The sequence below is a fragment of the Corvus hawaiiensis genome, chromosome 4 (assembly GCF_020740725.1).
Source record: "Corvus hawaiiensis isolate bCorHaw1 chromosome 4, bCorHaw1.pri.cur, whole genome shotgun sequence".
NCBI lineage: Eukaryota > Metazoa > Chordata > Aves > Passeriformes > Corvidae > Corvus > Corvus hawaiiensis.
Window position 1 is genome coordinate 58,532,437 of NC_063216.1, and position 12,933 is coordinate 58,545,369.

At 35.5% G+C, this 12,933-nt stretch overlaps 1 protein-coding gene across 5 annotated transcripts in view; it reads right to left on the bottom strand.

Moving 5' to 3' along the window:
* Window positions 1–315: 315 nt before the first annotated feature.
* Window positions 316–12,933, bottom strand: part of POT1 (protection of telomeres 1) — a 57,652-nt gene continuing 45,034 nt past the window's right edge. For 2 of the 5 annotated variants that reach the window (XM_048301080.1, XM_048301081.1), the window contains 7 exons: window positions 12,723–12,879; window positions 11,240–11,445; window positions 9,829–9,964; window positions 7,162–7,256; window positions 5,508–5,599; window positions 3,263–3,368; window positions 316–2,231 (listed from right to left, as the gene is read on the bottom strand). In XM_048301080.1, coding sequence (XP_048157037.1) covers window positions 2,119–2,231; window positions 3,263–3,368; window positions 5,508–5,599; window positions 7,162–7,256; window positions 9,829–9,964; window positions 11,240–11,445; window positions 12,723–12,879 — 905 coding nt within the window. In that variant the 3' untranslated portion in view covers window positions 316–2,118. Of the gene's footprint in view, window positions 2,232–3,262; window positions 3,369–4,716; window positions 5,123–5,507; window positions 5,600–7,161; window positions 7,257–9,828; window positions 9,965–11,239; window positions 11,446–12,722; window positions 12,880–12,933 lie in introns of those variants that run through there. The other 3 variants (XR_007203125.1, XR_007203126.1, XM_048301082.1) reach the window with 3 other exon arrangements.

Below are 12,933 nucleotides of genomic sequence, written 5' to 3' on the forward strand. Positions count from 1 at the left end.
CCAGGATAGGTATCCAAGGTCAAGTCCCACCTCAGTACATGTTCCACTGCTCTGTACAAAGGCTACCAATAGGACCCAATTTTAAATGTCTGTCCAGTAACTCCTTTCTATACAGTGATCTTTAGTATGAACAAATATGTAATTATTAATTTATTTCTACACACTATATTTAGAAAGAGAATGAAATGTACATTTCAATCCAACAAACTACACATTCATTTGGAGCATTCATTTGGAGTTGGATGAAGGCTACTGACAACAAAGTTTTCCCAGTTATGAAATAGAGACTAAAAGACAAATAGAAGAAAAACCTAATTATTTGGAGAAATCTTTATTAAACATTTTAATACAATATTCAATAGTAAAAAAACCCATGTGATGCATACATAGTTTTTAGGCAGGGATTCAGACAAGGTATGCGGTGAAACTGATTTATTTTACACTGGAGTTCAAAACATCTTTTTATTTATTACTTTATAAAGACTCATTTAGAAAAAGTGTACAATATCAATATCTTTCAGAGTTGTTAACAAAAAAATCTAAAAATAGAAACTCACATTTTCATACACTCTGTACAATAAAAGCAGAAAAGATTGCCTTCAATGTAGCCTTTAACTTCTGAGAACATGTGGGTATGGCCAGTTTCTAAAGTTTTATAATATTCATTTGCCGTAAGTTTTTTTTGTTGATGCATTTATGCAAAGATTCTAGAAAACCTTCTTAAGTCAGTAGACTCTTTGATAAACTGCTGGTTCAATTCAAAATTGTTTTATTTTTCAGAATTTTTAAAGGAAATATGCACTCACCACTTTTAATATTGGTTGTCCCTAGACACTGATCAATAAAGAACAATATCCTTGCTTACAACTTATAAACCCAGTATAATTTTTTACAATATAAGAAAATTACCAAGAAATTTGATGAAACTTTAAATGACAAATTGCATAATCTACTAAATGGCCCTGAAAAATGAAAAAAAATAAAATGTCATCTACTATCAAAATAATAATCTACTCAAATATTCCATTTTGCTTCTGAACTTCTTTAAAAACAGCTGCTGTAAATACTAAGTAATTTTGCTCTGATGTAAAGCATTTGATTTGACAGGGATTTCTACATTAATTATCCTTACAGAAACATGTCCTGAATTTGTCCTAGAGACTTCCAAATGCAAAGTAAGACCACCACATAATTTTCTAGTCCAGCAGAATTTTCAATCTATGATAGCACCAGATCAGTTCTATATCTCTAAATTTAGCCCCACAATCTGATTATGTAAGATGGAAAAGGCAGATCGAGGCAGTGCAATCTGACAGTACTTTTAGCCAGATACACGAGAGCCTTTGAAAACAGACCCAGCTAATAAGCATGCTAACGACTTTGGTACCTAACAGGGCCACCCCAGAATCATTACCATCTACCAAATGCCAATATTCATTTTACAATTTTACACTAACTTATTTCATGGCTTGCCTGTAATTTTAGTGATAATCATTACATGGTCATGTTCACAACCCCATCAGAATCTACAGTAACTGGTACATGTAGCAGTTACCTGAGTATTACTAACAGGAGGAGTTTGTCTAAATGTATGTATCAGTACAAAATCAAAGAAATCTCTAAAAAACAACCTCCCTGTCAAACTGTCCGAGAATAGTAATATTGGCTTGCACAAAGTAGTCTGAGTTTACTGAAGAGCTCCTTTTCTCTACCTCTGTTGACATAATTTAATACAAAAATGAACACACAGCATCATCCTGACTACATTTTTCTGAGTAAAATTCACGAGTTTAGAGTAACCTCATCACTGCCTTTTTGAAGTATAGATGGATAGTAGATTGCTTCCGTCAACCTAAGCCAAGCGGCTTCCAGTGAAAAGCTTAGGACCTCCACTTGCCCTCAGATCATGAAGTTGTATGCCAGGAAAACAGCAAATATATCAAAAGTATAATTCCCATTCCCATTCATATATAAACTAAAAATTCATACATACAGGTTGAATTCCTCAGAAAGGAACAAAGATTTTTTTTTTTTTTAAATACAGTCTCTGATCCCAACCCCCAACCCCCGCCCCCGAAATTGATTCTTAATGGATTACTTCCAATTAGCAACATACAACTATACAACATCTTCAGCAACTGTAGTGTCAAAAATTTGGTAATAAACTTGATTTTTCGTTGCATCTCTGACATTATAGGACCTGATGAAGCATTCCAGCCACGGCAAGTCACCTACCAACAAAATCCAAATTACTGTTCAATATTCATTTCTAATTTTTATAGGAGGCAAGTATAACTTGAGCAGGATCTTAACTAGGATAGCTAAACACATACAATAGTTAGTAAGAAGAAAAATTAACTGTTAACTTTGAAATTCCAATTGGTATCTTTTAAGTTTCCCACAAGATCTGAAATGGTGTTTAGTGACAGTCTTCCAAGACTTGTCCTCCCTGCACCAGCACTCCACAAAACACTCGGACCCAGTAGTTGTGCCACAGTATAAAACACATATATGTAAAGACTTTCCAATAATAAAAATTCATCTCCATGTGTCTCAATGAGACAATTTCAATGGTCTCAAAGGGAAAATCCTTTACAATCTTATAGGACAACTTTTTCTAAGTATGGCAAAGACTCCAGGGCGATTGCAGTGGTCACTGACAGCCATGTATGTATTTGCAGTATGCACTGGAGGTTGGAGCTGCATCACACATCCAGCTACCTTAGACATGTGTAGTTTAGGCAGAGCTACTTTGTGCCACAACACATACATTGAACAAAAATCTCTGTAAATGGATTTGGATTAAGGATTTGCTCAATTTCCATGGATATTTCCCATGGCAAGGGATGCTCTAAATCAGCACGTGCAATCAAAAGCAGGGTAACACACAAACCATGTGCCATACGCTGAATTTCCTTTCAGTTTTTCCTTAACATGCTGCGACATCCAGTACAAGGGTGTTCTGGTTAACTTCCATATGAATACAGATGGTATGCTAGTGCCTGCACAGGCATGACTGTATTCACACATCACTGCATGCTACATGAGAATTTACTGAACCATTTATTTTCTTTGTCAAAGGGAGAGCTAATATTAAAGGTGTCTCAGAACAAATTAATTGGAACTCTGCTTTCAGACTCCAGCATTTCTCTGTTTTGAGTTTTGCCTGCGCATAAGTTGAATTCTAAGACTTTGCATATGCAATAGCAGACTGAAAGACCCTTTCTCTTCCCACCCCCTTATAAAATAACAGCAAGCTGACCTAATTTTCTTCCCGGGGGACAGAGCGTATTCATGGTCATCTGCATCTTCTGCTGAAGAAAACTGTTAGTTAAGATTTCAGAGGCAGGAATTTGGAAAAACTTTTCCTGAAAGAGAACAGAAAAATATGAGGTGTTGAAAGAGGCGTAAGAAATCATTAGCCAGAACCTTGACTGCATGTTCTTTTAGGAACTTAAAATCAGGTAACACAACATAAGAATAATATTATTTCAAAAAACTGTTCAGATACAGAAAAAACTCCGAACTGTCTGAAAAAATTAACAGTCTGTTTTTCAGTACCCCAGAGTATTTAGGGACTACAGCCGCCTACAGAAAGCACACCTGTAGGTCTCTATACATAACTGGCAGATATCCCTCATGAACCTCTGTAACAAGACAATATCAGACAACATTATGGCCAGAGAGGATGGTCAGTCCCCCTCAACAGTCCTTCCCATCTTGAGAGGAACAAAATCACTTGAAAACAAGGGGCACCGCAACCTGGCTTTGTATCTGTGGAACTTCCTTAGTGTGAGTTTCATTTTTTGAGTTTTAGAAACTATGGAAAAAGTCTTATACTGTGGGGTACATTTCTGAATGGAGACAGAAAATAATAAATGGAACATTAAAATGTTAGCTAAACATTTTCTGTGTATTATTAAACCACATACAGTATGCATGACTAAAAAACTCCAAGTTTATTCTTTCCAAGTTTGTCACCTGATTTTGTATCTCTAAAGGCTGATCGTGTTACAACTTCTCAGAGTGAGCTAAGATTTTTGTTAGTAATTTCTCATTTTTGTTACAAGACACAAATACAGAATAATCTGCCTCTGCATAATTTTTGTATGACATGCTTAATGGCAATGATCAGAAGTTAAAAGATAATCCAGCAGCAAAATTGACACAGATAACCCTCTCTCTTCCAACTCTTCTTCTCAGTATAAAACTTTTTCATTTTTTTGCTTCACTGACTTTTCCTATAAGGAGGGGAGGAAAGAAAAGCACTGTGTTCCTATGGAAGTGCAACTGGAAGCTACTGTAAAGCTGCACTTCAAAGCGTCCCAGTTCCTTCTCAGATGGTGCTGAAGGACTGGAATTTAGGCTTGGAAACTATTGGCTTGCCTTTGAAGTACCACCAGCAGGAATGTGAGCAGCTGGCACTTCAGAAGAAATTGTGGGTATTTTACTTCAGCTAAACTGCAGTACTGAGCAGTATCTGATAAGAAAGTGAGCCACCCTGAAGTAAAAATTTTTGGAATTTTGCATCAAGAGATGGTTTAAATCCCCCACCTTCCTTTTGCAGTCTAGTTTCTCGATATAAAAAGGAAAAAGGACAGTAGAATGAAAAGATGACTAGCTGAAATGGGGATTGTAGTCTTTGAAGTCTTTTGCTGTTAAAACACCATGTATTTTATGAAAAACTAAATTTTTTGTGATATTACTTTTACTTACAGTCTTAAAATTAAACAAGGAAGAGTATTCTCTTCAAAGTCCCATCCAAAGTAATTTAATATAATGGTGGAAAATGTGCAGATATAGACACATTAAACTGCACTGCTGTGCATAAAAAAAATCCAACTAAATTCCTTCTCCATCGCATTTTGTCACACCCACATTGCAGTGACAGGAAAACCATCCATTCTTCAGTGTCTCAGGTAGCAGTAATGGCCTTAAGTTGCTTCAGAGAAAACTGAAGATAGGTTAATTCTAAGGTTAGTAAAGTAGTTGAATAAACTGCTTCTGAAATCCACGATAAATATCTGAACAGACATAGCTGAGTTCTGCCTAGGGAAAGAAGGTCTCCTTACCTCATGATCATGTGAAACAAAAACATCAAGCATTACTCAATGGATAGATTCTATTGAGAGTTAAAAAAAGAGGTAATGAGATTTTAAACTAATGCATAAGTTAGCTGCATAAATACTGAAACACTCCTATCATTCACACAGCATTCAGGCGGCATAATTTAATATTGCCAATAAAAGAGAAATTCAGCTATAGAAATACATAAAAGTTTATGGAAATACCAAATAATCTATCTTTAGGCTTCAGTTTTGTCTTTATGCTTTAATATTCTATACTCTGTACAGTATTCACAACCTTACAGCATTGTAATTATTCCTCCAAAACACTGCAGGTAACACAGAATGAATATTTGTCTACATACATTTGTTATTTTTAAAAACAAATAAAATCCAAACACACATCATCTGTAGAGTCTATCTTTACCCAGATTTACTTACATAATCAAAAAGGTATGCATTTAGTGCTCCTGTTTCATCAACCAGTGTAAACTTCATAATAAAAACATACTGGAGCAGTTCAATACCTAAAACTGAAGAAAAGAAAAATTGATGTTTCTCTGAGAGAATATGCAAGGCAAACTATAACTCGAGCTGACAATATCCCTCCTTTAATAGTAACTGACTTTGGATACTGTCATTAAAAGTATAAAGTAACAGACCAAAACATAGAGGCTCTGAACAGCAAAACATCATTTATCTTTTAAGACCACATTGCAATTTTTGTAGTAACACTTTAATAGATGAGCCTATAAAAACACATAAAGATTTTTAAATACTTATTCCCATGCTAGTAAACAAAAAGCTAATATTTGCTTAGATCCTAGATCCCACCTTAGTAGGATCCTCCAACTCCTGTGTTCTTTTATCCATGGAAGATTAGAGAGGTGCTCTTAATTCAGTGCTAGTAAGAATTTCACCTGAAAACTATCTTCTGAGGAAAACAGTTTATTTCCTATGACATAGTAAAAGCTACCAAGCTTGTTCAGAAAAAACTTTGCTGGCAGTTCTGAAAGTATTCCAGTGTAAGTAAATAACTACAGTCACTCCCTCACGGGCAGCAGTAACTGTTACACTGCAAACGTAAAATAACTGAAACAGACAAAGTTACTACAGCTCTGCATCAGTTTTTTCTGGGTACACCTACTTAAACTGGTAGTTATTTTTTGTTCAACTTATATGATATACTTGCAGGTTTATAATTTAGTCTGAAAATACAGATGATAGAAGAATAGATACATAAAATAGTGTAACTGTCAGGAAGCATTAATACTGTTTTCATTTTGAGAACTGTCAATCACTGCCAGTTATATATTACCTTACAATTATTTAATAGGATACAATTACGACAGTTTATTTAAGAAAATCACTGTATTGCTCAAATAGTTTTCTTCTTTTAGAATGTGTTTACCAAACTTATATACTGCTAGATATTCCAACTTAATATGTTAGAATATGAATTGATAAACATGCAAATATTCTTTTTCCTTAATGCGTTGTAAGGTTTTAAACTCAATTTCCAGCATTTTAACATGCTGACTGCATACAGTAACAAAAGGAACACACAAAGCATAGAATACACATAATTGTTCTGGTATAATTCCTTTCATTTGAATATTATCTCTTGCAGACTCTCTAGAACATCCTTAACATAAGGTTTACAGAAGATAAAAATCTGACTTGTACAAGTCATTAAATAAGACTCTCTTTAGTTCAGGTCAGAAAAACTGTATCTTCAAAAGGAAAAGCAAGACTAACTTCTAGTACTGCAAGTACATACACAGTTTAAAAGTAACATCTACAACCAAAAATTCATGACATCTGCACTACGGTAAGTGTTACTACTGATACCTGTGGTAGAAGAAACTAGTCAACATATAAAATCCTTTAATTCATACTGCAATAGTTCCAAAAGAAAGTATGTTATTTCAACTGGTAAAAGGTGAATGAATTTTACAGCACCATATTCAACATGACCATAATTACATGCTTTCTGTACAACATTGCAATCCAGAGCTGCAAATCAAACTATTTCATATCAAAACTACAGAATCAAGGCACAAAAGTATTTCAGGACAGGATCATGTCAGCTGACCTTGTGCTACTTCAGTTGGCTCCCATGACGGTTGCTGTTCTGCTGCAATGGAACTTAGATTCTTGATAGGCTTTGGAGTTGAACACTGCTTGCACCTAGCATTTAAAACAAGAGACGGAGACTAACCAAACACTGATGTATTTGTACTAGAAGTGTTCTGCACAGAAAAAAATCAAAAATTCTGATTTTCTTACACAGTGAAAGTGCAGAAGTATTTCTGTTGCTGCTTGAAGTAACTATTTTACCAGACACACCAGCTTTAGAGCACAACAAAACCCTTAATGCTGTTTTTGAACTATCCATGAGGAGATAAAAATCTGGAAAAGACCACTTCAGTCAACAGACAGGAATAAAACTGTACATCAAGGTTGAGAGAGCGGGGGTTGTTAAGCCTGGAAAACAAGAGGGCTCCAGGCAGACCCTACTGTGACCTTTCAATGTATAAAAGGGGCTTATAAGAAAAACAGAGAGAGTTTTAACCAGAGCCTGTAGTGAAGAACAAGGAGAAAGAGCTTTAAACTGAAAGAGGGTAGATGTAGATTGTGCAGAAAGAAGAAATACTTTGCAAAGAAGGAGGCACTGGAACAGGTTGTCCAGAAACATTCTGGATGCCCTATACCTGGAAGTGTTCAAGATGAGACTGGATGGAGCTGAGCAACCTGGTGTAGTGCAAGGTGTCTCTGCCCAAGGCAGGGGATTGGATTAGATGATCATGAAAGGTCCCTTTCAACCCAAACCATTCTATGATTCTAAGATCACTACATTGCTAAACATATGTACATGTGCCATTACTTCTCACTTTGTAAAAAAAGGAATGAATCTGAACTTCTAGCACATTCTAAACCCATTACAGAGTTACAAGAGAAATTTGGCTTTGCCTATGCTGAGAATATTAACTAAGAGTGGTTAAAACACTCTATTTTATTCATGGTGTATTTACACCAATTATTATAAATTTTACACATGACATAGTAAGCTAATGTTGCAAGTGGACGGAAATATTGAAGAACTGTTTTCAAAGTTGCTCGCATTTGCCTTAAGGAATGAAATTACAGAACAAAAGTATTTGTTTCAAATTAAGCTTCTGTATTAGTATATTACAGTTAGAACTTGAAATAAACATTTATTATCTTTTAGGATCATATGCAAAGCATATAATAAAAATCAATAAAACTACTTTCTGCTTAAGTGATACAAAGTCAAGCTCAGCAAAGTCACTTTTTTCCTTTCAAAAACCCACTCAAACTCCAATAAATTAACTCTGAATTTTGCTTCTTATATGCAGCATCTGTGTTTATTTTTATATATAGATGAATGTACATGCATATGCACACACATATAATTCATTCTATCATACAAAATCTTCTCTAGACTTTGCTAAGTAGATGGCACTGATAAAAACGTGCATAAAACATAGCTCTGAAATGTCAGCATATTTGTGAGGTTCCTTCCTAAATATCCTATAAACAATCATGGAATATTTTATAAACCATTCACTTTTACAGTCAAACCATTTGAAGAGAGAACAATGTCTGAAGGTGAGTTGTGTGTAGCTGGGGAAATATATGGATTATGAAAGTGCAAGGGGAAATACTTTGTATTGGTGAAGATACTGTCCCAGTAGGAGTACCCATATACTGCTTTTATTTTAAAAAAGCGGTAGACAGCAATATCTGGAAAGGTCAAAACTATGTATGACAAAGAGAAACAATTACCTGTATTCATTTTATGGATGGCCCTTATGGGAAACTTTAGAGTTCACATGAAACACAGAGTATTTCTGCACAGACGATTTTTTACTGCCTGCAGACGTGGCGTAGTGCACCGCTGCACTGCGCTCTGCCTGAACGGCCAAGCTGCTGGGCACTACTGGGAGAAAACACAGCTGACAGCTCTCTTTGAGCAGGAACATGGCACTGCATGGCAGAGCAGAGATACCAGATCTAGAGACGCGTACTGTATTCCACAGCTTTGAAATTGTGGAATTCAGAAACCTCTTGAAGTCACTCGACAGTGAATGACATCCACAAACAGGTAAGGCACTTTGCAGTGCTCTGGATCACAATAAATTACAAATGGTAAGGTAAGGCTGTCCACAGTCCGTTCGTTACTGCTTCCTAACCTCAAGCTTTCCCAACACTAAGAATGAGAGAGAATGAGTTGTAGATTTACAGGCTGAGATTATTTCCTGGATCTCTATTTAAATATTATCTGTTATGCTGTATATGTATATATAAAACCCCATAGCATACAGTTTTAAAAACAATGTATGTTTTGACTTTAGTCTAAGTGAGACCAGAAAATGGAAGATCTGGACTAAAAGAGGTATTTAGGTACTCTGCACTGCACGTGTGTTTCCATTTCTATAGCACACTGCCCTACCCATGCACCACAGACAAAACTGAAACTGGAGAGCTGTGTAATTAAGGACTTAAGATTTACAGAGCAAGAGCAGAACTGCAGTCAGTCCTTTGATACAAGGTATCAAATGATATGGCATTTCATCCCTGATGTCAGTACTGTGGATCATGCTCCACATCATGCTATGTATTTTACATCAAAGAATCTTTGGGAAAATTATCCCTTCAGCACTGCAGTCTGAATTACTGAAGAAAATGCTATCTATTACTGCAACTACTGAAGTATCAACAAATACTTTTAACCTACCCATAATATTTTACATTCCCTTGTAGAAGAAAAGGAGCTGAAAGATCTAATAATTCAAGATCATCTTCTGTGGATCTCACAGGAATAACACACTTAAATCTTTTTGTAAGCTTCCAGATTTCTTTTAATGTTCCACCTATTAAAAACCGAAAAAACATTGTTTCTTAAACAGTAGCCAGAAATAAATTGAACAACTTACACTTCTCAGTTGATTTCAGGGCCTTCAATAATAATTAATATCCACTACCAAAAACCCAAAAAATAGCCCAATACCTTCTCACTTTTACTCAACAACAGACTCAATTGAGAAACAAGGATAGACATTTATCAAAGAAGATGCCTTAATATCTTCCTCATAGCTGTAACATAACACTATGACCAAGAAGTTGTATTTAGTAAACATCATTTTCATATAATTACTCCTATGATTTTACTAGCCATTTTGCTAGGAAAAAAAACAAAGCAGCCAAACTGACCTTTAATATCCACATATCCATATACCAATATACTTAGTTGCTGACACTTTAATACCTGAAAATAGATTTACTGAGTTATATTGCTCAGCTGTTTTAGGAAAACAGAGAAGAAATAGATTCTTTTTTTTTTTTCTCAGAAAGCAAAAGTTAGATTGAAACCAGTTTGGAACACATCAGAAATAAAGCAGCTATCAGAACTAATCCATTATAAAAGAAAGCAGAAAACAAAAGGGGTCATTGACCCTCACACAAAGGACCACCTGACTTATACTTGCTAATTCACATCACTACTTGAGCACAATTGAAGACTTTGTTATAAACTCTGAGTGATGCTATATGCAATTATTTATTATTTTTATTATATTAAAAATTCCTCAGTAGTACCTAAATTGCTTTGTTTAAAGGTCAGTGGCTATTTCTCTTCCCTGAGGAAATCTGATAAAAACCACACCAACCCAAAAAACCTCACACTGAGAGAAGCTCTATTAATCTGAAACAACACTGACATCCAGAGGCTGACAAAGTTAATTGGAGGCTTGTACTACCAGAAGCCTTTCAAAGCTTTTCCACATCAACACTAAAAATAGGCTTGTTTAGGAGACTCAGCAAGTTTTTAAATCAGAACTGAAAAACCAGTAAGCACAGCTAGAAGAAAAGAAACCATATTCAGATGTTAATTTTAGCATAATCAACAATAAACAATATTGGCATCATTTTAAAATAGACAGAAGCACCTTACAAGACCTTCACAGACTACCATCGCCTGTTTGGACAACAGTAACTTATAGTTCCAGCTCAGTTTTTCTGTTCTTTGAAGATGCCTTTATGATCATCACTACTTACACTGAATACAACTTCAACACATATCTTTACTTTGTACATACTCAGAGTGGACACTGTGCTGTAAGAATTGGTGTATTTGCAATTTACCTTACCTTCTATCATAAGCAAGGTGTCTTCAGGATGTTGAAGCATTTCATCGTGCTTCACAAAATGGATGGCTATTTCCCTTTGTTTCTGGTCTTGAGTAGTCCACGTTACAGATTCATACCAGGATGTATTGTGTAATTCTGGGTTTGGGGCAGTATTGGCAGAGCCGTGTAAAATGAAATCAAAGTCATCTCCATATGGAACTTCTTGCCTAAAACCATTTCCAAAATGAGTAAGTAAATTCTAACAGCTTCTCCTCAGGCAATCTACCAACAAGGGTGACAGTACTCCAAATAAATATTAGAATATAGTCATGAGAGTTAAAGGGCATACAGGAAAAATATTCTCATTGTTTTATCAGTTTAAACATTTAGAGTTGTATAGTATATTATGACTTTCCATGTTAATAAATATGCTAAGCAATATGCTAACTTACGTAGGAGCAGAGGCAGCCTAATGGTTACATCCCACACAAATGAAAATCCACAGAAAACCAAATCTATCAGCTTTATGTGATTTCAGTTGGGCCTTAAAAGGGCCACAAACTGCATACCACTTCATTAGAGTGAAAAGACCGCATAACCTTGTATTATTTCGAGTTTTATGTTTTAGTCTATTTGACTTTGCATATATTGAGGGAGAAAAAAGAAAAAAAAGGACACTACTAGAATAGCTTCACATAAAAGGAAAGTAAAGGGAAATCTGCAACTGCACCACACAGTTTCTATCCAGTCCTGCTGGAGTACACCATTTATACGTTTCCACTTGTCATACACAGAGAAGCAATAATGCAGGCCATCCTAATTGTACCAATATTACAGAATCAATTAGGTTGGAAAAGATCTCTGAGAGTGCACAAAGCAGGGCAACAAAGACGGTGAAGGGCCTTGAGAGGAAGCCATATGAGGAGCAGCTGAGGGCACGTGGTCTGTTCAGCCTGAAGGAAACTGAGGGGAGACCTCATTGCAGTTAAAACTTCTCATGAGGGGAAGAGGAGGGGCAGGCACTGATCTCTTCTCTCTGGTGACCAGTGACAGGACCCGAGGGAATAACCTGAAGTTGTGTGATTTGCCTGATATTTTTGGATCCAGAAAAGATGCCTTGTCTGGAAGACACACTGTAGTCAAACATATTTTATTAATTCATTAGGAGATTAGTATACCTCTTTGCATGTCCTATTTTAAAACTGCAATAAAGAAACACTTAAGATATTTAAATACAACTATGGTATGGAAAAAACTGCACTGCTGCATTTGAAAATAAAAAAAAAAAAATTGTTTTGGAAGCACTAAAAGGATTCCGTAAATGGAACTCATCTGATGATTTCAAAATTTCCTACTTATTATCAGTGAGTTTCAAATCTTTGCTCAAAATGATATACATTTACATTCAGCTCATCTTACACAAGAAAAGGTTGAAAACACACTGAAAATCTAGGCAAAATATACAGAGCAATTTCTACTTACTTATACTGTGTGAAACACTTACAAAGAGTTGCATTTGGAACAATGAAGTTTAACAGACTGATGGAGTTTTTGGGGTTTATAAGTTCTCAGCTTTGCTCTAATGCGATACTGTTGAGGAGCTGTGCTGTTCGTTATTGTTTTCAGTTCTGTGTTACTCAAATCCTGATGATCTGTTAATACTGCAAAACAATACACAGACAGAGGAAAAAGCACCAGGTATACTATTAATCACC